Source organism: Pagrus major, chromosome 23 (assembly GCF_040436345.1).
Source record: "Pagrus major chromosome 23, Pma_NU_1.0".
Lineage (NCBI taxonomy): Eukaryota > Metazoa > Chordata > Actinopteri > Spariformes > Sparidae > Pagrus > Pagrus major.
In genome coordinates this window covers 28,316,976-28,342,753 of record NC_133237.1, presented here as the reverse complement: position 1 = coordinate 28,342,753, position 25,778 = coordinate 28,316,976, and the positions used below count along the sequence as shown (strand labels likewise).

Here is a 25,778-nt window from a genome sequence, read left to right as displayed (position 1 = left end):
AAAATGTTGGTTTCACAAATGTGAAAAAATCCTGTAAATTCCCTGAAAATTTCTGGAAGTTTCCTGAAAATTCCCTGAAAGTTGTTTTGAAAAATTTTCAGCAAAAAAACCTCTTCTACACATGATAAAAAAAACCCCTGAAAATGCTGGTTTCACAATGATTACAGGGATCAGTGAATTAATTCCAGAGGTGGGGTTTTGTCAGGGGAGAAATTTGTCTCGGAGATAGGGAAGAAGTTTCAGCACAAAAATGACATACAATAAAAACAACATGCAGTACAAACAAACATCAGGTTAAAAGACAGTGGTGGAATAGACACAGACTAACACTGGATGATCCTACACATATACTGCCATAAATATACATCCACACAAGCATTCACATAAGCATTTGCATCACATCACCTCACATCACCCTCACCATATCACCATGTCAGCCTACCAAAACATTCATTCTGTCATAAATATAGGTTCAATCACACATCCTAGCACTCTATCACAGCATTCATTCATTGATCTATTCACTCGCATACATCCATACACTAGCTGGAGTCATGAATGTACATTCATTTCCATATACACATATACACACATATACACATATGTATACAGAACCATCACATTCATTTCTGGCTGTCAAGAAGCTTGGTTGATACAGGAACAAAGGAGTGTTTGTATCGATTGTGCCTGCACAAGGGGAGCCTATATCTCTTCCCTGAATTCATAAGAGCATATTCACAGTTCAACACATGAGCACTGTCTGATAAAATGGCATTTGCCTGTCTGATAGTCGCCTGCTCAAAAAGGTCCTGTGGACTAAGGGGGGGTATTATTCCCATAATCTTGCCCGCAGTTCTGACTAGGCTTGAAATCTCAGCTCTAGTTTTAACTGTTAAATTACCAAACCAGCTGGTGATACCATAACGGAGGACTGACTCAATTGTCGCTCTGTAGAAAATTAACATAATATTTTTACAGACTCCAAATACTCTGAGCCTAGTAAGAAATGAAGACGCTGATGGATTCTGGCACAGACATTGGCAGCCTGTGTGCGCCAGCTCAAGTCGCTGTCAACATGTACTCCTAAGTTCTTAAAGGTTTTCACCTGCTCAATGTCTTGGCCATGGATGGCCACAGGGCTTTGGTCACCAACTGATCTAGGAACAAGCAGCATCTCTACAGTTTTGGTTGTGTTAATATGCGGCAGGTGTGCATCACACCAGCTGACAAACGTGTCAACCACAGTTTGGTGAACACTTAAATTTGTATTTTTGGTGAGCAGGCTAAGAATAACAGTGTCATCAGAAAATTTTACTATGAATTGGTTTGGCTCAGAACTGACACAGTCGTTGGTATACAACGTGAACAGAAAAGGCGAACTGACACACCCCTGGGGGGTTTTCCTTTTCATATGTGAAACTGACATTTTCAGGTTATTTTCTGATTTTTTTTTCGATTTTTACCTCCTGAAAGAATTTTCTTTTTGGTGGATTTTATTTTTAAACTGAAATTTTCAGGAAACTATCAGAACTTTCAGGATATGTTCAGGAAATATTAAGAATCATTTTGTCATGTGTGAAAACATTTTCCAGAAATTTTTGGTGTCAAAGAAAATTCGGCAAGAAAAAGTTTCCTGAAAATTTCGGATTAAATAGAAAAAAAAAAAAAATCAGAAAATTTTGTTTTAAACAAACCTAGCTAAACTTGAGTTTAACACATGGGGCAAAAAACCCTGAAAAATTTGGTTTTAAAAAAAATCTTGAAATTTTTTCTTTTCAAAATAACTTGTTCCCCATTATTATCAGCTGAAGTTCCTGAAAAAACATTGAAACTTTAAGGATTTTTCTTTATTGCGTGAAATTGAAATGTTCAGATTTTTGTTAAAAATTTTAATGTGTGAATCTGACATTTTCAGGGTATTAAACAAAAAATTTCAGAATTTCTAAGGAATAATCTCATAAAGTTAACATGGCACAAATACATTATTTTGCTTTATTTTTTAAATTGTACAAAATAATGTAATAAGATGGATGTTAGTACAGGTTAGTATGTATAAGAAAATATAAACAATTTAACATAAAGAATAAAACTGGCAAAACATTAAACAAAAAATACAAAGAAATATTGATTAATCAAATAAAATCCTTGATACGACTATTTTGAGACTATTCACTCTACATTCGAAAGACATGTAATGAAAGTTCAACATATAAAACACAAATGAGAAACTTTTGCTGAACAATGAGGTACTGAAACTTCATACTGAAAATGAAATGAAAGACAAATATTCACAATGTGAGGACCAAAAAGTTATAACTTCAACAAACAATTTTTTCTGTCAACAGTTTATTTCTTGTAACTTTTTTTATTGCATAAAAATGTAAAGTGAGTCATCGTAATGTCATAATTTCTTCACAATCATGGCTGGCCAAAAATTGCACAATGTATTAAAAAAGCTTCATGAGTCAACATCAGTACATAACTACATTTCTTTTGTCATACATCAACATTATATAGATTTATATCTATATATAGATTTTCTGAACATTTGTATGGTTTGATAATAGCTCAGTTAACGTCATGTTCACAGCACGAACATGTCGACCAAAACAGACACGAACAGACACAAATAGATTCTCATCTTTTTTTTTTTTCCGATGGCACGTGAAGAAAAGTAAATTAAACTTCAGTCTGTGTTTGTCTCTGCAGACTTTACTTTGATGAAAACCTTTTGCTGTTTTTGTTGGCCCCATCTGCAGGTTTTGAAGTCGACATTTACAGATCGGACAACAGCAAAGCACAAGACATAGGCTTGATTTCTATTTTAAAATGAGTGCTTATTATCATTATTTAAATTTGATCGTCTTGTGGTAACAGGAAGATCAAAATTAAATAATGATAATAAACACAGAGCCTGAGAGCAGCTGTGATTGTGAACAGTATTGTCAAGTTCATGAATGAAAGTTAAGTTTTCTGTGATCACAAATGATCCTAAAACTCTGGAACAACATGTTGGTTTGATACCAACAATTAGTGCCGAACCCAAAACATCAAAACTCAAGATAATGAACTAAATTTGGAACCTCGTCCAATCTTTTAAATTCTGTGGCTGATTCTGTTCGGTCCAAAGTTTCCAACACAAATCCACTTTTGTATCCAATCACTCCAGTTTTGGACCCAAACTTTGTCCGAGACATCAAACTCAAGACATTTGACTATAGAATATCCAAAATGTTGTATTCATCTTTTTTTTTCACGTGTAAAACAGTGAAAACATCTTTTTTAGGGGATTTTTTTTTATTTTTACATTTTGTTTTTTGTTATGAAAAAACTGGATTAAAAAAAAAAATTCAGACGGGAATTAGTCATTTTCCATTTGAGCAAAAAAATAACTTTCAGGAGAAAAACAAAATTTCAGTGTGAAACTGAGCGAGAAAATATTTCACAAGAATTTTGTTTTTGTCATGTTTAAATTGGATGAAAAAGTAATTCAGTGATTTATTTTTTTCGTTAAAAAAAATCCACTCGGTTTCACAAATGAAAAAATATTTTCAGGAGGAAAAAAAAGTATTTTCTTTGTGTGAAACTGAGCGAGAAACGTTTCCTCAGGGGAAGTTTTCTTTCTGTTCTTTGTCGCCCTGATGGAAACTAATTTCAGGGGGGATTTTTGTTTGTATTTTATTTTATTTTGTAAGTGTTTTTGTAATGTGTGAAACTGAGTAGGACATTTTTTCCAGAAGGATGAAGTCATTTTCTTCCAAATCCCCCCGACTCAGCTGCACACATGAAAAAGAACATTTTTGACCTGAAATAAATTTTGTTCACTTGATTTCACCAATGTTTTTCTTCCTGATTTTTTTTCACTCCATTTCACAGAAAAATTCAAAAACTTTCTGTGAAACAAAACAAATAATTTTGTTTATTAGGTTTCACAGATGAAAAAAAAACTACAACACTTCCTGTTTTAATTAGAAAAGATTTGTTTTCAATCGTGATCACAGAAACCTCTCTGACTCGTTCTGGGTCTGAAGATTGACCACAGCTGATCTTAGTTCTTCTGATTTATTGAAACATGATTTTTGTCTTTGGGTCCCAAACCAAAGTCTAAGAAAACACTGCCATCTTTAAAACCCCCAGAACACCTATAAAACCCACGGAGTCGGAGTTCAGGACACACATTTAACGTCACAAACTGACAAATGATCACAGAACTCAAGGATTAAATCATCAGACTGAGCAGCTGAAACACACAGATCAATTATTTTCTCCACATACAAATCTATTACAAACAGCTGCGCCCAAAATACAACTTCTTCACCGGGTCGCAGACGGTCCGTCAAAGTCGTTCTATAAAAACTTATCAAATGTAGAACGTCAGTAGCACCGAGATACAAAGAAGACGTCTGACGTTATTCGACGTTCATGTACAAAAAGACGACAAACACAAACACACACAGCAACAAGAAACGGCTACAACATAAGACACACACACACACACACACACACACACACACACACACAGTGAGCCCTATAATACTTCATCTGTGTGCCATCATCATGGAAACAGGCACCGTGTTAGATCAGTATGAAGATCATTTCTGTCACAGCTGAAAACTTAAAAAATAATATATAAATATAAATATTTCAGTAACTGCATCAAAATTATGGGATTACAAAAAAGAAGAGTTTTGAGTTGAAGATAAATCAAGATTATGAGGGTTAGTAAAATTTTACATTTTGAGAAAGTGAGATTAAAAAAACAAGATAGAAATAAAAAATTCTGATTCACCAAATAAAGAAAAACACAATCATAAGTCACGTTATGATCACGGAGGAGGATTCAGGCCAATGTATGAAAAAGAAAAAGAATTGAGATCGGATTTTTTTCTTTAACTCTGAGATTAAAGTCAGAACTTTTCTCTACAGCGGCCCGAAACCTCTTCTGTACACGACAGCATGTCAAAGTCTTTAGTTACAGGTTCAAATCCTGAGACATCAACTCACAATTTTAAGTAACAAATTACTTATTTTTTTACTTTTTTAAGTGTTCATTTGTACGGACGAGGACGAGAGCACTGTAAAGAAAAAACAAAAGAAAACTGTTCTGACTTTTTCCTCAAGTCTTTGAATAAAAACAACAAAAAATCTGAAAACAAAAGAGGATTGTTATTTTTAGTCACAGTTTAGTTTCGTGTCCGTCCGTCTGGTTTTTATTAGTTTAAGTCCACAAAAAATAGTTTTCGTTATGTCAGTGAAACTTTTTTATTTTGGTGCATTTTAAATCTTCTGAGGCTTTCATCTACTGAGAACGCTAACGTTAAGCTAACGTCACTGAAACATGAGGAGATATTTGTTTTTGTTTGATAATGAAAATCATCACAGCTGCTGTCTGTTTTTCATTGTGACAATATGAACACTACTAATTAGATGAGATTAGTAAAGTGCAGTTCACGTCGACACTGGAGGATCTAAAGGACGTCGTCAGGGACGATGTTGTCTGGGGCTCACGATTCACACGAACCCGAGAATACTCGCATTCAAAAAATCACCCACGGCGCATAAATACATCACTGCTGTCTTATCGTCTCCACCGACTCTTGACATATTCAGATACACAACGGAAACAGAAACAGCACAAACACGCGACACATGAAGACAGTTTAGGTTAAAGACGCTGGGTTCTGTCAAACGTAACCTGACGCATCATTTTCCTTCTGGCCACGTAAACACAACCTCATGTTCATGTTCACCGTTTCTCCTCTCTGCACACTGACGAAGCAACAATCACAACAATCTGACATTTCCATAATGTGCTAACTTTAGCATGTTAGCACGGTGGACACTGTTCCAACTGCTCAACAACTCTGAGCAGAAGAGGCGTGATGCTGCACGCAGCAGTCAGGCTGCTGATCCTGAGCTGTGATGACACAGAGCGTTTAACCTCTGACCTTCGTAACTTCATCATTTTATCCTGTTAGACATTTGTATGTAATCATATGTTTCCTTCAGTTATGGCCAAAAAGCAAAATGTAATCAGTTCATCCTGGAGTCAGAGCCGACATCTGGACCAAATCTGAAGAATGAGACGGACGGACAACCAGAGCTCAGAACGCCTCCGGTCCATCCGATCGCTCGGTCGGTTCGACGGTCAGTCAGATTTTTCTCGAGTGGGAGAAGTTAGAAACACTAACTTCCTTCAGAGCGACGCTGGACGCTAACAAAGCTGCTACATTAATGAGTTACGTTACACAGAAGTCATAAATACAAACTAACTTTGTTCTTCGTGATGCTGATAAATGTGTCGTATAATAATAATAATACTGTTGTGCTGTTCAACTTAAAACATTTTATTTTATCTGTAAACCTGTCGTTCATTTAACTTCATTACTCTGTTACCTTAAATATCAGGGCTTTCAGAATCTGATAATCTTCATCACAGTTTTTGTTTTTTAAATCAAATATACTCTTTTATATCACAACAAGATTATTTAATCTTTATTTGATAAACCTTTTGTGAGGTATCAACAGTTAGATGAACAGACTGTCGGCTGCAAAAGTCTTTAATATGTATTTAATATGCGTCTGTTCATACAAACCAACACTGTTGTAGGTCAGTGAGTTTAAACTGGAAATGAATGAAGTGAGATTTATGTTTAACGTCTGTCTGAAGCAGCAGAACATCAACGTTCAACGTTCTGACCGAAGAAACATCAGACATCAAACCCTTCAGATGCTGAGAGGAGGTGACGCTGGGAACATGAAACAATACAGTCTGAATTCTGTCTTCTATATAAAATCTTCATCTCTGATGTGATAATAACGTCAACTTTTCTTGTAGCTCGTTAGAAAGCAGGTCGTTTATCTCAACGTCGACGTAACTTTCAATCAATCCAAAATGTAAAAATATGAAAAAAGGAACGTAACTTGAACTTTGAGTCGTTTTACAGTAAAATCTTTTGACTTTTTTTTTCAGCCACCACTGAAACCAAACGTTCAGCAACTGTCGACACTTGACCGTCAGTTTTATATCGAGCTCTCAAATGATTTACTAAAACTTTCAACGGATACTTAAATAATGTCATTACTTTTATATCATATCATTTAGTAGTTCAGATTTTTTGGTAAATGCGGAAAAAGGCAAAAAAACAAAAACTTTTTTGCGTTTGTCCTGAAACTCAAGTATCGATTTGGCAGCACTGAAAATTAAACAAACGATACTCAGATCTACTTTAATCTCTTGTTGCAGCTGTTTGGACGTTTATTCATTTATTTATTTATTGCAGGTACTCTGACAGCCCTGCAGTCGAGGATCAGCTGATTTATCTTAATGTGAATCAAAGTAAATCTGCATGAATATTTTGAGTCAGCTGGTTTTTATCTGATGCTGACGGATCATCAGAACCAGTACCTGCTGCGCCTCTCATCAGCTGGATTCTGGTTTCGTGGCCGATCCAGAATCCAAACTGTCACACTCACACACTCACACACACACACACACACACACAAAGTTTTAAATGACTGCTAATCTCAACATGACATTACACAGCATCCAGGATTATTATTACTACATCAGGAGTTTTGACCCTTGAACACATCACGGTAACACGAACAAACAACAAAGATTTTGGCGTTAAAAAAAAATCATCATATAAAAGTTTTCTCATGGTGGGTTTTTCGCTCCTGTTGATTCTTTTTTTTTCCAGAGGAAACAAAGACGACAAACTCGTTAATCCTCTGATTCATCTTCATCTGAGTCTGTGTTCTGTCCTCGCTGATGTTCAGGCGCTGACAGCATCGACAGAAAGTACTTTTTGTTTCGTCTTTTTTTTTATTCTGGAGCGTTTTAATTCTTCTGAGCAGGCTGAGGCTTACGGTCCGTCATCGGATCGTTTCCCACCACACAACAGGGAATATTTTTCTTGGGGAAGTTAAAAAAATGGAGATGACAAGATGAAATGACGAGTCGAGTGCTGCAGAGATGACGTATCACGCCAAAGTTAGCATCGCCCTGTTCCCTCGACAGAAACGCGATGACATTTTTCCATTGAATATTAATTTGAGGTTTTTTCATGGGTAAGAACCTGCTGACAGTTCGACTGTGGCTAACAGAAGGTTTTTTAAAACAGTCTTGTTCTTCACAGATGAACGCCACTTCTCTAATGTTAGCTAACATCAGGCTACAAACGAGCTACGCATCACCACAGCGGAGCTTCTGACGACACTTCAGTGTATTTACATGTTCGTTCAGCGTCCCCGACAGCTTCTGCAGCCTCGTCCAGCGACGTGTTAGCAACCCACATTTTTAAGCTTCAAAATTCTCGAGTGGGTTTTTCACTGACAGGTTTTATACCGTAGAACAAAACTCGTGTTAACCACAGAGCTCATTACTTTGAGATGAGGGAACAGGAAGTGCAGAAATACTGACTGATTCCTGCAGCGCTCGAGCACGCGACCAGCGTGTTAAATTTCAGCTCAGAAACAAAAGAAATTAGCCTGCAGAGTTAGTTAGCTTCCAGATGACAGTTAGCAGCATTTAGCCTCCTTATTATCCTGTTAGCAAACAAGCTAGCTGTCCTACCAGGCAGTTTGCAGTCAGGACAGCTGACGAGCTCTCCTGGTGGCTGTTGAGGCGGCTGCAGTATCACCAATAAGTTCTTGTAGTCACTTTGTGCATGATCGTAGCCAGAACTAAAGAAATTCTGAGGTCAAGGGTCCAAGTTGTTCTGTTCTGTCTGTGAAGATCTGAAGAATTTTAATATAGTTTTCTGGAAAAAAAATTCTTGTGAGGAAAAACCTTGAAAGTAAAATAATGACGGCTGTAAAAAAACTGAGTTCTGACTTTTTTCTCAGAATTCTCAGATTAAAGACAAAAAATGTCATAAAGTCCAAAATTCAGAACAAAATTTTTCAGAATTCTAAATTCTGAAGGAAAAGTCAGAATTCTCATAAAAACCTTTATTTTTTCCAGCGGCCCAAACCTCCTCCCTGCAGTTTAAAATAAGGTGAGTCTAAACACTAGATGAGAAGAGATCTCTCCTCCACGTTAACCAAGACCCTAATTCCCCAAAACAATATTCTGGACCTGATTTAATGGACCGAGGGTTTCATGAAAACATCTGGATGAATTCTGCTGTTAAACTTTGTGGTCGGACCGAGCAGGAAGAGAAAGACTGAGGTATAAAACACATAGATGTTGAGACGGAGGACGGCCCGGAACTAGAGATCAGCTCCTGTTCAGGGTTCTGACAGAACCGTGCTGTTAGCTACATGCATCATCCAGCTAACAGCACCAGTTAAGTTTGTTCAAAGATGAAAATGAAAAGCTGTGATCAGATCACAGGAGATGATTTCATGAGGATGAGGAGGGACGAGGCCTACTGGTCCTGGCTGGTGAAGAACTCTCCAGAACCTCCGTTGGTTTCTGTTTCAATCCGTTCAGACGGAGGTTCTGATCCGTCCACATTTTCTTCTTTAATCTGTAAAACTGAACAAACAAAGAGGACGTTAAAGAGTTCACGCCTTCAAAAACACTGACGGACGTCTTCGAGTCTAAAACAACGACGTCGTATAGAGTCCAGTGTGTGTGTGCGTGTGTGTGCGTGTGTGCGTGTGCGTGTGTGTGTGTGTGTGTGTGCGTGCGTGCGTGTACCTGCCCCCCCCTCAGTCGGGCTGCTCTCCGGGTCCACAGAGGTCGGCTGGGCGGCTGAGGCAGGAGTAGGGGGTGATGGGTAATCGGGCGGAGTCTCGTTCTCGTCTCCTGATAGGCTCCTGGGGACGCCTGTTACCATGGCACCGGAGAGACTGACAGGTCGCTTAGTGATGGGCAACTTCCTCTCTGAGAGCAGGAAGTAAAATCAGTGATGATCTTTTATTTGTGAAAACACGTTTGTTCACTGCTGCGGAACAAAAATAATCTGCTTTAATACATTAATGTAAACATTTAATATATTAATGTAAACATTTAATACATTAATGTAACCATTTAATGTAAACATTTAATATATTAATGTAAACATTTAATGTATTCATGTAAACGTTTAATATATTAATGTAAACATTTAATGTAAACATTTAATGTAAACATTTAATACATTAATGTAAACATTTAATATATTAATGTAACCATTTAATGTAAACATTTAATATATTAATGTAAACATTTAATATATTAATGTAAACATTTAATGTAAACATTTAATGTAAACATTTAATATATTAATGTAAACATTTAATGTAAACATTTAACATTAACAAGACAAAAGTCACCTGGACTCTAAAATGAAGATGTTATATAACTTAGATTTATTATCAACCACATGAACAGAATAATTATTAAATATTACATTAATGTGTTTAATTCATTATTTACACAGAAATTAAATAACAAACGAAATCATCATATTAAAACTGTTAAACTATGAACACAGTTTGATGTAATCAGATTAGTTTCATCACCCAGCTGATCAGAAATAATCTTTTCTGTGTTATTTAAAAAATAACAATTTAAAAACTTGTCGATTATTTCAGGGATTTTTTTTATTTTTATTCACCTTTTAGATCAAAATCTCTTTTTTCTTTTCAGACTTACTTTTCTTCTGTCCCTTGTACTGTTGGGATTTCTTCCTCTGTTTGGACGCCAACTGTAGATCTCTGCAGCCTGACACACACACACACACGCACACACACACACACACACACACACACACACGCACACACACACACACACACACACACACACACGTTTGTGTTTCTGTGGTTTGTTGTTATATTAGTTTTCAGGACTTTCAGTCTGAACGTGACTGAAATGTAAAAAAAAAGCTAAATCAACATCACAACACGAGTAAAAGCACCGATACAACGAGTCTACTTGAGTAAAAGTACTGAAGTAATCTGATTACCTGCATTGAGAGCCGGAGGCTGCAGCTGGTACCCGGTCAGCTGACACCAGCCGACCGGGTACAGGTCCGGTGACTCACAGTCCACCCACTGATCGTACTCGTCCTCCCAGCCGTCAAAGTGTATCCGTAGCAACCTGTGGACGATGCGGGTAACCGTGGCGACGCAGACCAGCCTGGGCTCCATGAGGTCCACGGCCTCCAGCTTCATACCGGGACGGAAACCGTGGTTGGGAACGTCCTGACGGAGGACAGGGGACAGAAAGTCAGGATGATCCTGTTGATTCTATCACGGATCAAAAATGTGATTCACTGGAAATATTTGCTTCAGAACTGAGTTTTTACAACGACTCCATTATAAAGAACAAATATTAAAAGGTTCGTTTTCGTCGTCTCACCTTGTTGAAGAGGCCGACAGGAGCAGCCACTGACTTCGTCTCCTTCAGATACTCAAACCACCTGAAGGGGAGCTGAGTGTAACCTGACGGAGAAACGCTGCTTCAGTCACTTTAATAAACATAATTATTCAGAATCAAACCAGTTTGATCTACTCAGATAAGATTGTTGCAGTTTAATGTGATTGGCTCGTTAGATACTGCTAACAGCTGATTGGTTAGATACAGACAACAGACACATTGCGGGGGGGGGGGGGGGGGGGGGTTCATTCATTTTCAATCTGAATGAATGAATCTGGTGACTTTGAGAGTATCAATCACGTATCACATCAAGAAGTTGGAATGACAATTTCAAGGTTTTTAATAATGAAATATGAGCAGTTCACCAAAAAATGAACATTTGATCATCAGTTACTATAAAATTGTAGTTGATTTGCAGCATTTTTAACAATGATTTGCTCCATAACAAGCACGTTGAGAACTTTGTCCGTTTTGAGATTTGTCGCTTCGTCCACGTGGCCTTTCGTAGCTTTTCAGCCAGCCGTCTCTTGAACTCGGGGGCAAGGCCGTGTGTGTTTAAGTAACTAGCGTGGTTGTTGGAAACCGATAATTTAGCCAACGCATTTTTGTCTTCCGCTAACTTCTTGCACAGCTCCACGAGTGGCCGGGCCATCGTGAACGAGAGATCGTGTTCAGCTTTAAACGCAGTCATATTTTCTGTTCACACACACGGTCGTCATAGATGTAGCTGTGGTACCTGTAGCCGTCGCTCCCGGTAAGGTCGATGTGTGGGAGAGAGCACGCACTGACGCTATGTGACCCGGGTCTGAAGCATGACGAGCTAATACTTTTCAGGGTTTCCCCCAGAAAACTTGCTAAGCCTGGTGGTAGGTTGGAAGGGCGGCTCACCGGCGGCGAAGCATGTATTTTTTTGTGACAGGGGCCGGACACAGGCCAGCAACTGACTGGTGGCGGTGCCCTGTAGGTAACAGATTCATGAAGTAGCAGAATTTAGAGTGGTTCCATACTGCCTTGCATTAAATCAATGTTAAAAGTTGACTACACAAAAACAAGCTCCTGGCTCCTTCAGTTTTTGACACCAGCTACCGTGAGGCTTTCCACCTGCTCCGGCCTCCTCTATCCGACCCCAGCGCCACTTATTTTTCACTCCCGCTTCCCGTCTCGAGGTTTCTTCGCCTGGTTTAATATACCTGGCATCCATGCTAGCAGTATACGGTAAACCAGCTCCTCACCGCTCGCTAACGTTGTCAAAGGTGCCTGAAAACTTTAGGCCCGCCCTCCTCTGCCTCTGATTGGCTAGAACTCCTTGGTTGCCTTGAGTACCATTGGTAGTTGGAACTATCACTTTAAAACTTCACCAAAATATTCCTACGCCGGATTTCCGGTACCGTGCTGGAGGTCTTCAAGCCCTGACATTGTCTGGAAGCCTTCTATGAATTATAGTCTGTTATTTTTTTTATTAAAACCAAACTTATAATAAGTCTTTATTGCCGCTGCAGCTTTAAAGACGGGCTGGTTTCCACCTGATGTTTAATTGTCACCGCCTGAATCTACAGAAGCAGGTGAACATGTGAAGTCTGAACTAAATCTGTTTCTGTGTTTATGACCTGAGAACTGCTGCAAACAACCACATGTGAAACAGAGTAAAAACTATTTGGAGTAAAGTTTTGATTTTTGATGTTATTTTCATGAGCAGGAAAAAGTTTTCAGTGGAAATTTTTTTTGTCTTTTTAAAAAAAAAACTAAATTTTTTTTTTTTTTTTTTTTTTTTTTACTTTTTCCTTAAAATTTTAGGAGAATTGTTTTCCCTGTGCAGGACATTTTTGGAAATTAAAAAAATAACCTAGAGAATTTTTTTCATGCGTGAGAGCGGGAAAACAATTCAAAATAATGTTTTCAATTTTTTCAATTGTTTTTCAAAAACAACATTTTCCAAAATTTTTAATTTTTCATAAAAGATTTTCAGGAGAATTTTCTGTTTTTCATGTGTGAACAAGAGTAAAAACTATTTTTCTGTTTGTTTGTTTTTACTCATTCTGACCACCAGAGGCTGCAGCACCACCAGGTACCTCTGGGTGGAGTCAGCTCGATGTTGTTGATCTCACAGAAGCCGGAGGGGAAGATGGACGGAGAGGTGGAGTGATAACAGAACCAGTCCGAACCGTCAGCCGCCTCCGAACCATCGATACCGATCATCAGGTACCCGTCTGCCAGGACCTAATGGACAGACGCAAACAGGTGGTTTACAGACAGAACCTGGAGCCGGGTGGTGTTGATGTCAGCCCTCAGCCGGGCCTCAGCCGGGCCTCAGCCGGGCCTCACCTTCCTGACGGTGGCCACACAGATGGCAGACAGGTTCAGAGGGTCGATGGCTTCCAGCTTCATCCCATCTTCAAACCAGGAGCTGCTCTGATCCACCTCCTTCACCTGCACAGGTACGCACCAAACACTGCTGTGATCAACCAGCCAGTAAAGATGAAGCTGTGGTGGAACTGGGACCAGTACTGAGCGGGTCAAAGGCCCGACTGTAGAACGGACCCTGTACGAGTCATATCCAGATTTATGCGATACTGAGGCGTCTGTACAGGTGTGTTTTCACACTGATCACAGGTCAGCACGACCCAGTAAACAGGTAGAAGAGTGTTGGGTGGAGTTATACTGCCCCCCTGTGGTGACAACATGGACCCAACAGTTCAACTCTGATGATGTAAACATGTATTTTCCTTTTTACATATAATAAAAACTATATACAGTTGTATATTAACTGTATATAGTTTGTTTACTGTATATTTAATTACAGTTTGTATTTTACTATAAATTCTAATCATCATGTCTCAACATTTCTGCTTTGATCCAAAGTTAAATTACAGTCAGAGAAATAAAACTGATGTCTGTAAACTGAACTGCAGACACACAGATGATGTTGATGTTGTTGTTGTTGTTGTTGTTGTTGTCGTCACCTTAGCGAACAGCTGTCCAGGAGCGTCTGTCTGACAGCTCAGCTTCTTCGACACATCTGGAAACAAACACAGTTTCATCTTCAGTCTCAACGTCTGCTCGTTATTCTGCAGCTGGCTTAAATTCACAGTTTTCTGAATGCAGTCTGGTGACGTCTCTACATGAGTGAGAGACAATGTGCTTAAGACTGAGTACCATGTACAGTTATGATGACTACTATCGACAAGATGACCTCACTCGTTCTGGAGCTTTTGACTTTTGAATACTTTTTTCTTTTTTTATCTTTCAGTGAACAAAAGAAGCCAAAGTTGTCAAATATTAAATATTGTGGAAAAGTTCAAGTATGTTAAATTCACAGTTTTCTGAATGCAGTCTGGTGACGTCTCTACATGAAGCTACGTCACTGAGACACAAACTGCTTCAGACTAACAGAGTAACATTTATTATTCTTGTAACTGCTCCAGTCAGGGTTCACTTCCTCTTCCTCTCTGGAGCTTCTGACTTCATCATTTGAACAATTAACAATAGTTTTAGTACAGACAGATAATCAGTTTCTTCCTTTCCAACACTTTTGTCCTCGTTTTTCATTGAAAAAAGAAGCCAAAGTTGTCAAACGTTAAATATTGTGGAAATGTTCACGTATGTTTAAATGTGCAGTTTTCTGAATGCAGTCTGGTGACGTCTTCACAGACCCAACACTGGTAATAGTTTTGATTTGTTGGAGCTCGTTAAACGTGACCCACCGGATCGTTTGAATCTGTGTCCAATGGATCGAGACCAGCCGATGCTGTGGATCAGAGGGCTGTACATGTGACACCAGAAGTCGTCCGTCCCGTCGTCACACTCCTCGTACACCAGACGGAGACGCCCACCGATCACCTGCGACAACAACAGCACACACACACACACACACACACACACACACACACACACACACACACACACATAAACACACAAAAAGCTGTTTAAACTGCAGGTTCAGGCTGTGAGAGTCTCACCTGTTCAACCAGAGCGACACGAGTGCGACACAGGTGAGTTTTATCCACCACCTCCACCCTCATCTGCTTCTTAAAGGGGACCTGCATACTGTCCTGGACCTGAGGAGGAGGGACGGATACATAAACGTCCAGTATACTCACATACATACATTTTACATAAGAGTATACAACATTATCCAAATATCAGCTTTCTCTGTCCCACAGCTGTCGGTGGTGTATCATCAATAATCCATCAGTGTCAGAACACAACCTGATGACTGAAGTTCAAACTGGACATTAAGAATCAGATCATTACATTTATCACCGAGGGTTTTGTTGAACGTCTTCATTCTCTGCGCTCAGCTTGTTAAATGTGAGTATTTTCTGGTTTCTGTCCTCTGTGACAGAAACCAGAAAATACGAGACAACAAAACGAGACATTTGACGACTGAGCGTCATTTTTCACCATTTTTTGACATTTTGTAGACAAACAAACAAGTTATCGATTCATTGAGTAAATACATTAAAAATACAAATGTAAAAAAGCACAAATCAAAGTGGACACTGAGATATTCTTAATTCTGAGAAGATGAACATACAAAGTAAGACGTCACGCTGAAGCTGCAGCTCTGCCCCCTCCTGGTGAAAACAGACGCTGGCCTCTCTCAAAGGTTCTGATTTTATTTACGTCCCCAAAGAATGAAGGACAGTGAGAGAAGAGCTCTGCGGCTTCAGGTCGTCCATTGTGAGACCCAGCCGGTCGATACGTGTCCGTCTGTGTCAAACACCTCATCACAGGTGAGTTAATGATGTCACTGAGTGAATGACAGGTGAGCCGGTTGTGTCTGTAGATGGAAGTGAATCTAAAAAGAGTGTATGTAAAGTTGCAACTACAGTTTTTACTGTGAAAAAATAAGGGCCGACCTTAAAACAGCTTTTTTTAGAATGGAGTTTGGTTGAGCAGCGTGTCAGTGGACAGTTTTCATGTTAATAACACACAAACTGAGCTGAGCTGCTTCTAATGATGAAGATGCAGTTTCTGAAGCTGGTGAAGCAGCAAATGTGTGCATGTGTGTTAGTGTGTGTGTGTGTGTGTGTGTGTGTGTATATATACGTGTGTGACCTTGGAGGAGAAGTCCGGCGGCAGTGTTTTGGATCCTGTTAGTCGTTTGATCAGGAACGTCTTCCAATTGGTGAACCTGTGCAGGATGGCTGAATACACACACACACACACACACACACACACACACACACACACACACACACACACACACAGCAGTCTGATCTCAGAAGACGTCTCAGCTTAAACGTCATATTGAAAAAATGTTTGTGACAAATCATTTTTAAAAATAAAACATCTACAGAGTTTGTAGATAAAGTGCAGAATAAAAGTCTCTCTTCTGATTGTTGATTAATAATTTTAAATGTTTGTCGGGTCCAAAATGATTGTTTTGTTGATCTGTGTGTCAGAATTCATTCAGGTGGTTCAGCCAATAGAATCACTCTGTTGGTGTCATGTGGTGTCTGCAGATGTTTACAGCATCAAGAGCAACTAATGATGTAAACAGGAAGTCACTGTAGCGTCACAAGCTAGCAGAACTTCCTGTTCAGACAAATCTGTTGTATCTTTGTAGGTTTTTGTTTTGAACATATTTTCTATAGATTATTTTGTCGTGTAGGTTCATTATTTATTTGAGTTTGTCACTTTAACAGCAGCTTTTTTATAACTTCTGTAAACAATTCAGGTTATTGTGGTTTCTTGTTGCGTGGGCTGTGATTTGATAGAAGAAAAATCTGTGTTTTTGCGAGCACCAGTGCAACCAGAGTAAAAATGTGGTCTGGAGCCCCGATCAGTGAGCTCCAGACCCCGAGGCTGAGCTCCACTCTGACAGACAGGAGGTCTTACTCTGAGGGGGGACCAGAGGTTTTCCTCCAGCTGCACACCAGCCGACCGGGTGGATGTCAGGGACACACAGGTTCAACCAGAAGTCTCTGGTGGAGTCGCTGTCAAAACCCTCGTATCGCAGCAAGGCCTTAAAACCTGCACACAGACGACATCATCATCATCATCATCATCATCATCATCATCAGGAATCCATCTAAATGGTTTTGTTGAAGCTCACGTCAGGAGGAATAAAGGCCTGTTTCATATAAAGACCTTCACTAATATAATGACTTTTATTTGAAAACACACAAAATAAACAGTAAGATGACATCATAATGAAGAGGATACTGACAGAACATTCAATACAGAAATTAATGTCAATAAAAATGTGTTTTTAGTCGACAGCTGACGGCAGAACAAACACGCTGAAATGAATCCTAAAATCATCCTGCAGTCAAAATAAAGAGGTTGTTGGTCTCTTGTGTACCAGCCAGTTTGATGATTCCAGCAATCCAGTACACCTTCATGGGCAGACCGCAGTCCGTGTTCGGGACTTCGACTCGTACGCCTTCACTGATGTCGCCCCACGACCTCCACATCTGGACCTAAACACCAGGAACACATCATATAAACAACTTTGTTGTGTGTGTGTGTGTGTGTGTGTGTGTGTGTGTGTGTGTGTGTGTGATACACCCACATGTTTGAAGCAGCTGACTGGTGCTCCAATCATATCTCCATCTCCAAGATAACGACCCCAGTCAAACACCTCCACCATGACTGCAACACACACACACACACACACACACACACACACACACACACACACACACACACACACAAACATAATGCACACAGACAGGAAAAATGTGTGTGTGTGTGTGTGTGTGTGTGTGTGTGGACTCACTGCTCTTCTTGACTCCACTGTGCTGGTTGGCCTGGTGCTGAGCGTAGGCGGCTAGTTTGGTCATCAGAGGCTGTTTCTGCAGAACCTTCGCCTTCTTGGTGGGCGGCTTCCCCTTTAAAAGACGGCGATACGCCGTTAGCCTTCCCCTTTAAGAGACGGCGATACGCCGTTAGCCTTCCCCTTTAAGAGACGGCAATACGCCGTTAGCCTTCCCCTTTAAGAGACGGCGATACGCCGTTAGCCTTCCCCTTTAAGAGACGGCAATACGCCATTAGCCTTCCCCTTTAAGAGACGACAATACGCCATTAGCCTTCCCCTTTAAGAGACAGACAAACGGCGTTACACTTCCCCTTTAAGAGACAGAGAAACGGCATTACTCACCAAAAACTTGTTGGTTGAGTCTCAAACAGCTTTTGATAAGTGAGGAACAGAAGTTGTTCCACAAGGTTCAATACTAGGACCAATTATTTTTACATTTATATTAATATTAACGACTAAGATGACACAATTTTACAATATTAAATGCGGCCTGGTTCTATGCAACTATCTTATAGATGTTATATGTAAAGACACAAGCTCTCGTTTGCATTGTTCTCTAGTGTTGAGGAGAAAACCAGCGAGGACTGGGAAAATAAAGGTTGGAAATTAATCAGGTTTGCTGTAACGAAAGGTGTCTTAAAGGGGAAATCCTGGAGCCTATATTTAAATATTAGTATGTAAATAATAATATGTACTATAAGCTCTGTAGTCGGTACAACAGATCAACTCAGCCAGCAACCGCGACACGAGCTGCAATATCTGCAACGTCATTCTGAAGTACGTCAACTTGAATTTTTATTCTAGGTGTTTGAGAACGTTACAGAAAGGATCCAGTCAGAGATCGACCTTCATGCTGAAGAATTAAATCCTGTTTTTAAACCACAACTAGCCGCAAAGTCACTCTCGCCAAATCCACCAGACTCCATTTGCAAAAATAGTCATTTTACCTTGTTGTATAATACACTTCATTCAAACTTGACAACAACAGAAAACATGCACCTCTAACTCAGTGAATTAAGGGTTTATACCGACAAACCAGAGTTGGTGATTGTGGAAAGACGAACTAAAGTGGTTTTGGTGAGTTTTATTTTATTTCTGTTGAGTTTCACAAAGATAAAATTACAGTTTCTGTAAATGGAGTCTGGCAGGCGGCTGTTAAAGGATTTTATTCTCAAGCAAAAAGTTCTCTGTAGGAATTATTTCCAAAAGAAGAGACACTTAGAATAACAATCTGAGCCTGTTTTCTTTAATTTGATGAAACATAATTTGAAACTTAAGTCAGTCATCGTCTCCTGATGAGAAATGTTTGATTGATGTTCAGGTGAGCGACAGCTGCTCAGTGTCAGTGTGTTGTACCTGCAGTCTGGCGAGGATGCTGGCCTTCTTGGAGTTGGAGGAGTAACTTCTGGAGCAGGAGACGCTGCAGAATCGTTTGGTTTTACTGTAGAAAGCATCTCTGACACCCACCATACCACACATCTCACAGGTCGCTGAGGAAAACACACACAGACACACAGAAGGTGAGTCGCTCCATTACATTAATTGATTAGGTCCAAATCCTCTGATGTCATCTTGTTACATCTTCTGGTCTCTGTCCTCCTCTGAGACAGGAAACTGAAGATCTGTGGTTTGTGGACAAAACAAGACATTTGAGGACGAAACGCTGATCGACATGTTTCACAATTTTCTGACATTTTATGGACCAAAAAACTAATCAAATAATTGAGAAAACAATCGACAGTGAATGTTAAGTGAAGTTTCAGCTCCAGAGAAAAAGAACAAAATTCAAACTGAGCAGAATTATTTGTTTTTCATATTTCAAGCAAATCCTGAAAAAGACCGGAAACAGATCCAATTCAAATCCACCAAACTCTTCAAAAAAACAAGATTTTTTAAATTGTAAAACACTGAATTCAAACTTAACCGAAACTGAATAAAACTCGCAAAAAACATTTTGGCTTGTGATGATTAAATGACTGATTCTGTAAATGGAGTCTGGTGTATTTTTCATATTTTAAACAAATTGTAAGAAAGTCCAACAATATATTATGTTGTTATTAATGTTAGGACATTTTATTCTGATGTAACCTTCTTGTCAGCTTAGTCATCGAAGACTCAGAAATTCTTGCTGTGATTGGCTCAGAGGATAAATTGGACCTGGACCAATCAGAGCTCCTCCTGACAGTAGCAACATCATTCCTCTTCTCCTTGTTTATAGTCTCAGAGTGCTCTGTGCTCCTATTGGTCGACGCATCGTACCAGTTCTTCAACTAACACGTTCTGACCTGCTCGTCTTTTTGTTTAGTCGTGAGACGTCCGTTGTTTTCTACTGAGACGAAGTGAACAGGACGAAACCACAAACTGTCACACTGAGATCGTTTTGAGTCCCTGGATGTCGTGTTGAGACGTTATCGGACTGATTCCAGCGTTAGTTTGTCTCAGTTCTGTGAAAACACCTCACAAATACAAAGTTTAATGTTGTTAATGCAAAGATTCACTAACGTCCTAAAACCAGCTGCTCAAACAAACATCTGGGGACAGTGTACTGTTGGGACTACTTTCAGTGGCGGATTAGTCCACATTAGATTGACTCTGACTGACCCATGCCGGCTTTTCCGTCAGGGTAGGTGTACACCTGTCCGTTGGTCTTGATGAGTGTCAGGGAGGAGGAGGAGGAGGGGGAGAGCTGTGTCACCCCTCCTCCTCCTCCTCCTCCTCCTCCTCCTCCTCCTCCTCCTCCTCCACCCAGCTCCTCCTCATCGCTGTCCTCGGGGCTGGAGGCTCCGCTCCCCCCGCTGGACTCGGTGCTGCAGCTGCTGCGGTCCTCCTCCAGACCGTCCAGCATCCCGAACGAGTCACGGCGCTTCCTGGACGGACGCTCCACCTGAGGACGGAGGAGTAACTGAGTACATTTACTCAAGTACTTCAGTTTAAATTTGACCTACTTCTACTCCACTACACTTCTTTTATAATCATTTCATCATCATCACTCTGCAGATTACATGCTGCACCAGAGCCAAAGGAGCACATGTTTAAATTAAATTAGTCCACCAGTAACATAAGTAATGTTTTTTAAGTAATGTGATATATATATATATGTATGTATATACATATATATATATATATATATATACACATCCACATCCAAACATCCCTCACTCATTCTGAGTCGCGTATTTGTATATTTTACTTGTATTTTTGATACTTAAGTATATTTACTGTTAGAAAATGACTTTAGAGACAAATGTGACTGATTTCACACTCACTTACACACACACACACACACACACACACACACACACACACACACACACACACACACACACACGGCCTGACAGCTGTTGCTGTGTCTCCATCAGTGAGTCTGGAGTTGTGTAACCTGCTGCACCACTGCAGTGCGGTGGGAGAGAGAGGCTGGCTGACAGCACAGAGAGAGACTCAGTAACCACAACTGTATCAGAGACAACACCACACTAGATTTGACACCAAATGACCTACAGAGTTCTGCCAATTTTAAGTTTCTCTCATCATAGTCAGTTTAATGCAGCCCGTATGATATAACCCAGGCTGTCTGTGACTCGGTTGAACCCCCCCTTTAATTCGGCATTCATTAATTACACCTGCAGCACACTGTTATTGGCACTGCATGTTTTCTGATTGAGTCATTCACCTTGCCAATCGCAGCAAAGCGACAGCAGAAGTGAAATGTTACTGAGGTAAATGCTGCTTGGTTGAACACATACATGCCGAATCAAAGAACAAGAGGCAAAAGAGTCGTACATCATTTATAAAGCTAGTCAGTGATAAATCTGCCGCTGTCAACAGGGAGTGGATCCTTATTTCGCAGGATTTTTAAGTGGAGTTTTGGCAGGAGATAGAAAAGCAGACAAATCAATTAAAAGAGGCTATGTTTTGACCGAATTCAGAAATCCTTCCCGCAGTGTGTATGTGCCGAATAAAAGTGGAGCTTGGACCCTTGAATTAAAATGTTAAATATAATTTTTATGAGGTCTATAATGGTGTCAGAGAGCAAGAGAACTTAAAGTACCAGATTTCTCAAAGGAGTTTTGATTTGACCCTCAGTCCGCAGCAGCTGTGCAGCGCTGACAGCCACAACAAAGGAGACAAACGCGGCTTCCCGCCGGAGACACGAGCCTCAGGACTCACCAGGTCTCTGGGGCTCTCCATCAGGCCGCACCGCGCAGGGACACGCACTCACCGCAACACTGACACCCGCACAAATACTCATTAAAACCCAGCGGCGGACATATCGACTAAATGATCATACTGCTACTGCGCAGGCGCCGGGACCGCGGCTGCTGGCCGCTCATTGGCTGCCGTCTCTGCTTCGTGTGTAGAGTCCATATGATGTGGTGGAGCCGCCAGCGCCCCCTACTGGACCGAACCTGAACCTCAATAATAACACAATAAAATAAAATAAAATAAAATAAATATTCAGTATTATCCACACTGTAGTTTCAGTTCAGTATGAGGCTCAAATCTTTACATTCATCTATTTCTCTCTCTCTGTACATATAGTTGCTGTTTATAGTTGAGTGCACATATTTTTTAAATTCTCTTTCCTTTTATATTTATATATATAAACATTTTGTACAGTCCCTTTTACTTAACATCTTTTCTCTTTCTTTTGTTGTTATTGCTCTAAGCTGTGATAGAGAGACTGACTCTAATATAACCTGATTTTCTCCCTCAGGGAATCAATAAAACGTTTCTGCTTCCAGTTCTGATGAAGCGGATCGATGTAGAGTTAATTCTGAAAACTGTATCGTCTCAAAATGAGAGAAAAAAGTCTTTTACTGCACTAAGGTCATGAAATATCAGTATCATACTGTGTGTTATTATGCTGTCTGTTGTATTTGCTGTCGTCTGACGGGTGCGATGCTGTGAAAAATAATTTCTTCTTGGAACAATAAAGTCTAATGAACAATAATCCTGAAAGAAGAAGCAAGAACAAGAACAAAGTCTCCACAATGGAATTATGATTGAAAATTCATTTGAACTGTTTTAAACAGAAAACTAAAATCACTTGATAACCCTACCTGATCGTTAAACAGGTGATCGTACTTTATATTTTGTGTGAAAATCTTAATAAATAAACTAACGAGTCTCTGCAGCTGTTGGATCAATGGGACGGAGCAAAAATCACAATATTTCTTTCTGAAAAAAAAGTTAATTATAATTAAAACTGATGATGATAAAATAATTGTGGTTTTAAGTATAAATTTTAAGTATTCAGCCTTAATTGAATCAAGCAAACCTCGTCTTTGCTCAGTTTGCATCTGCTTTTAATTGCATGAAGTGGAAACACATAAAAACCTGCCCACTGATTTAAAGAGCAGACGTTAAAATATCAGATTCCTCAATGGAGTTCTGAGTTGAGTTGACCACAGGGTCGGTTTTATGACTCCACATGAAACTGAGATTTATATGTGAAGATAAATTATTCTTTTAAAACTAAGAGAACATAAAAAAACAGATTTTTCAAAGGCGATATGAATGTACCGAATGAATTATCTTTATGATTCCTGTTCTCCATTTGATTTGACTTTATCTATATTCTATTGTGCATGAGGTGAAAACATAGAGATCTATAATTGATAATCAATTATTGCTTAAAGAGCCAGAGAGCCAAAAACACCGGATTTCTCAATGGAGTTTTGCATTAAACTATCACAGTGTTTGTTTTATGACTGCAAATGAAATTGAGAATTATAAGTGGTGATAAATTATTATTATTAGAAAGTAAGAGAAAATAAAAGTAGTAGATTTCTCAGTGGAGTTTTGTGGGGCTGAGCACAGAGCGTCAAAACAAAAACAACACTGCTGATTAATGCGTATTCCTTCTGATCATTTTGTTCCTGCGCTGTGGAACGTTTCTCTTTGAACCTCGTGAACTGATGAAGTATTAACAGTGTTTTTTATGATTCTGTGGAGGACTCAGTCCTGCATTCAAAATGTAAAGTACTGCGAACAGTTCAGGCCTCAGGTTACAGAGCTCAGTGATCCAGAACATCTGCAGAACAAGTGAAAACCTGACTGTCTTTTTCTCTTCATTTGTGAACCCTGTGAGAGGGTAGGGCTGCTGTTCTGCCAAAACCTGTTCTAAATATCACGATTTAAAGGTTAATGCCGATTAAACCTGAGCTCCATCAAGTCCTGACACACCTGCAATACAAACACCCTCTGTGACACCTGAGGGCTTCACATCCACAGCGGGGAGTTGACAGCTGAAGACGGAGAAATGTAGCTGCAGATTGAAACAGAACAAACTGCATCCAGAGCCTGATTTAAGCAGAAAAGAACATTTTAAAGGAGCAGTCGTGTAAAAGAGGACAGATGAGTCTAAATGTGATATCCAAACGTAAAAACTAAACTCAAGGGAGTGACGAGATGTCACCGTGGCAGGTTCTCCGTGCCAGCAGAGCGACCCAGGCAGCTGTGGGTTACCGTGTTCATCATGCATCTGGAGGTTCGGTCCATTACAGCGCAGCTCCTGCTGCTGCTGCTGCTGCTGCTCCGGACAGCAGCAGGAGCTTCTGTTTGTCCAGAGAGAAAGCCACCCTGCAGCAGCTGAACGGCAGGCTGGCATCGTACCTGCAGCAGGTAGGAGACGCATGAGGGGGAACAAAAACTGTCGTGATTGATCCAACAACAGCAGAACAAACACCAAAATTAAACTGAGGCTCTGAAGAGATGATAATTAATGATTAAAGATCAAGAGAACATACAAATGCCAGATTTCTGCTTTGACTGTGTTCAGTTTTTGTCATATAATTCCAAAGTTAAACTGACATAGAAGTGCAGAGTCAGTATGTTTTTAGGATCAAGAGAACATAAAAGTTGCATATTTTCCAGTGGAGTTTTGCATGTCAGAAACAAGCCCTGTGTTTGTTTTAAGATTTCACATCTGCTTTTGATTCTTTCATGTATGAGATGAAAACCTTACTTCTCACACAGCTGATGGACTCAGCGCCACACTTACACTGAAATCCACATGTGGAGATTAAAGATATTTTTAAAAGCAGAAAAAACATTAAAAAATACCAGATTTCTTAATGGAGTTTTGCTTCGCCTGAAGTTGCCTGAAATAGTTTGTGTGTTGTGATGCAAAAGTTAAATCAACATGTCAGTAATGAGTCAAAATGTTTTAAACATCAAAACAACATAAAAGTAGCAGATTTTTAAATGGAGTTTTGAATGAACAGAAGCAAGTATTGTGTTTAAGATTTCTTGTCTTTAGATCTGCTTTTTACTCTTTGATGAAAAAGGTGAAACATACAAAAAACATACAAATCACATAACTGACAACAGTAAATAAAGACCAAGATTAGACTTGAACTCATGAGTTACAGAACTCAGAGCCGGAAAACAGAAATAGGCCAATTTCTTAATGGAGTTTTGCTTTGCCTGAACATACTTTGTGTTTTGTAATTCATAATTGGTGAAAGACCAACAGGTTTTAATGATCATGCGGAACATAAACATGCAGATTTTTAAATGGAGTTTTGAATGGGCTGAAGCGGGCACTGTGTTTGTGTCATGATTTCTACCAGATGGTTCCAACAACAGCAAATGAAGACCACAATTAATCTGAAATTCATAAGTGATGATTAATTATAGTTTTAAGAGCAGGAAAATATAAAAACAACAAAATTCCTAATGGAGTTTTGCCTTGACTGAGTA

At 39.5% G+C, this 25,778-nt stretch overlaps 1 protein-coding gene across 1 annotated transcript; it reads right to left on the bottom strand.

Moving 5' to 3' along the window:
- Window positions 1-2,034: 2,034 nt before the first annotated feature.
- Window positions 2,035-22,325, bottom strand: LOC141019611 (MBT domain-containing protein 1-like). Its single transcript, XM_073494580.1, has 19 exons — window positions 22,242-22,325; window positions 20,820-20,958; window positions 20,676-20,786; window positions 19,431-19,564; window positions 18,036-18,147; window positions 17,829-17,908; window positions 17,619-17,736; window positions 17,153-17,287; window positions 16,370-16,458; window positions 15,268-15,366; window positions 15,013-15,148; window positions 14,272-14,327; window positions 13,634-13,738; window positions 13,381-13,528; window positions 11,294-11,376; window positions 10,899-11,136; window positions 10,589-10,657; window positions 9,650-9,835; window positions 2,035-9,484 (listed from the first exon to the last, which is right to left on the bottom strand). Exons 1-19 carry the CDS (start codon window positions 22,260-22,262, stop codon window positions 9,375-9,377), a joined length of 2,169 nt encoding a protein of 722 aa, XP_073350681.1. The 5' UTR covers window positions 22,263-22,325; the 3' UTR covers window positions 2,035-9,374.
- Window positions 22,326-25,778: the final 3,453 nt, after the last annotated feature.

Bases quoted from the DNA above. Each gene is read 5' to 3' on its own strand.
- LOC141019611 (XM_073494580.1), bottom strand. From the start codon at position 22,262: ATGGAGAGCCCCAGAGACCTG. The intron at 17,737-17,828 runs GTGGGTGTATCA...CCTGGTGTTTAG, and splicing joins CAGTCAGCTGCTTCAAACAT to GTCCAGATGTGGAGGTCGTG. The intron at 9,485-9,649 runs GTACACGCACGC...TTGTTTGTTCAG, and splicing joins CCCGACTGAGGGGGGGGCAG to TTTTACAGATTAAAGAAGAA.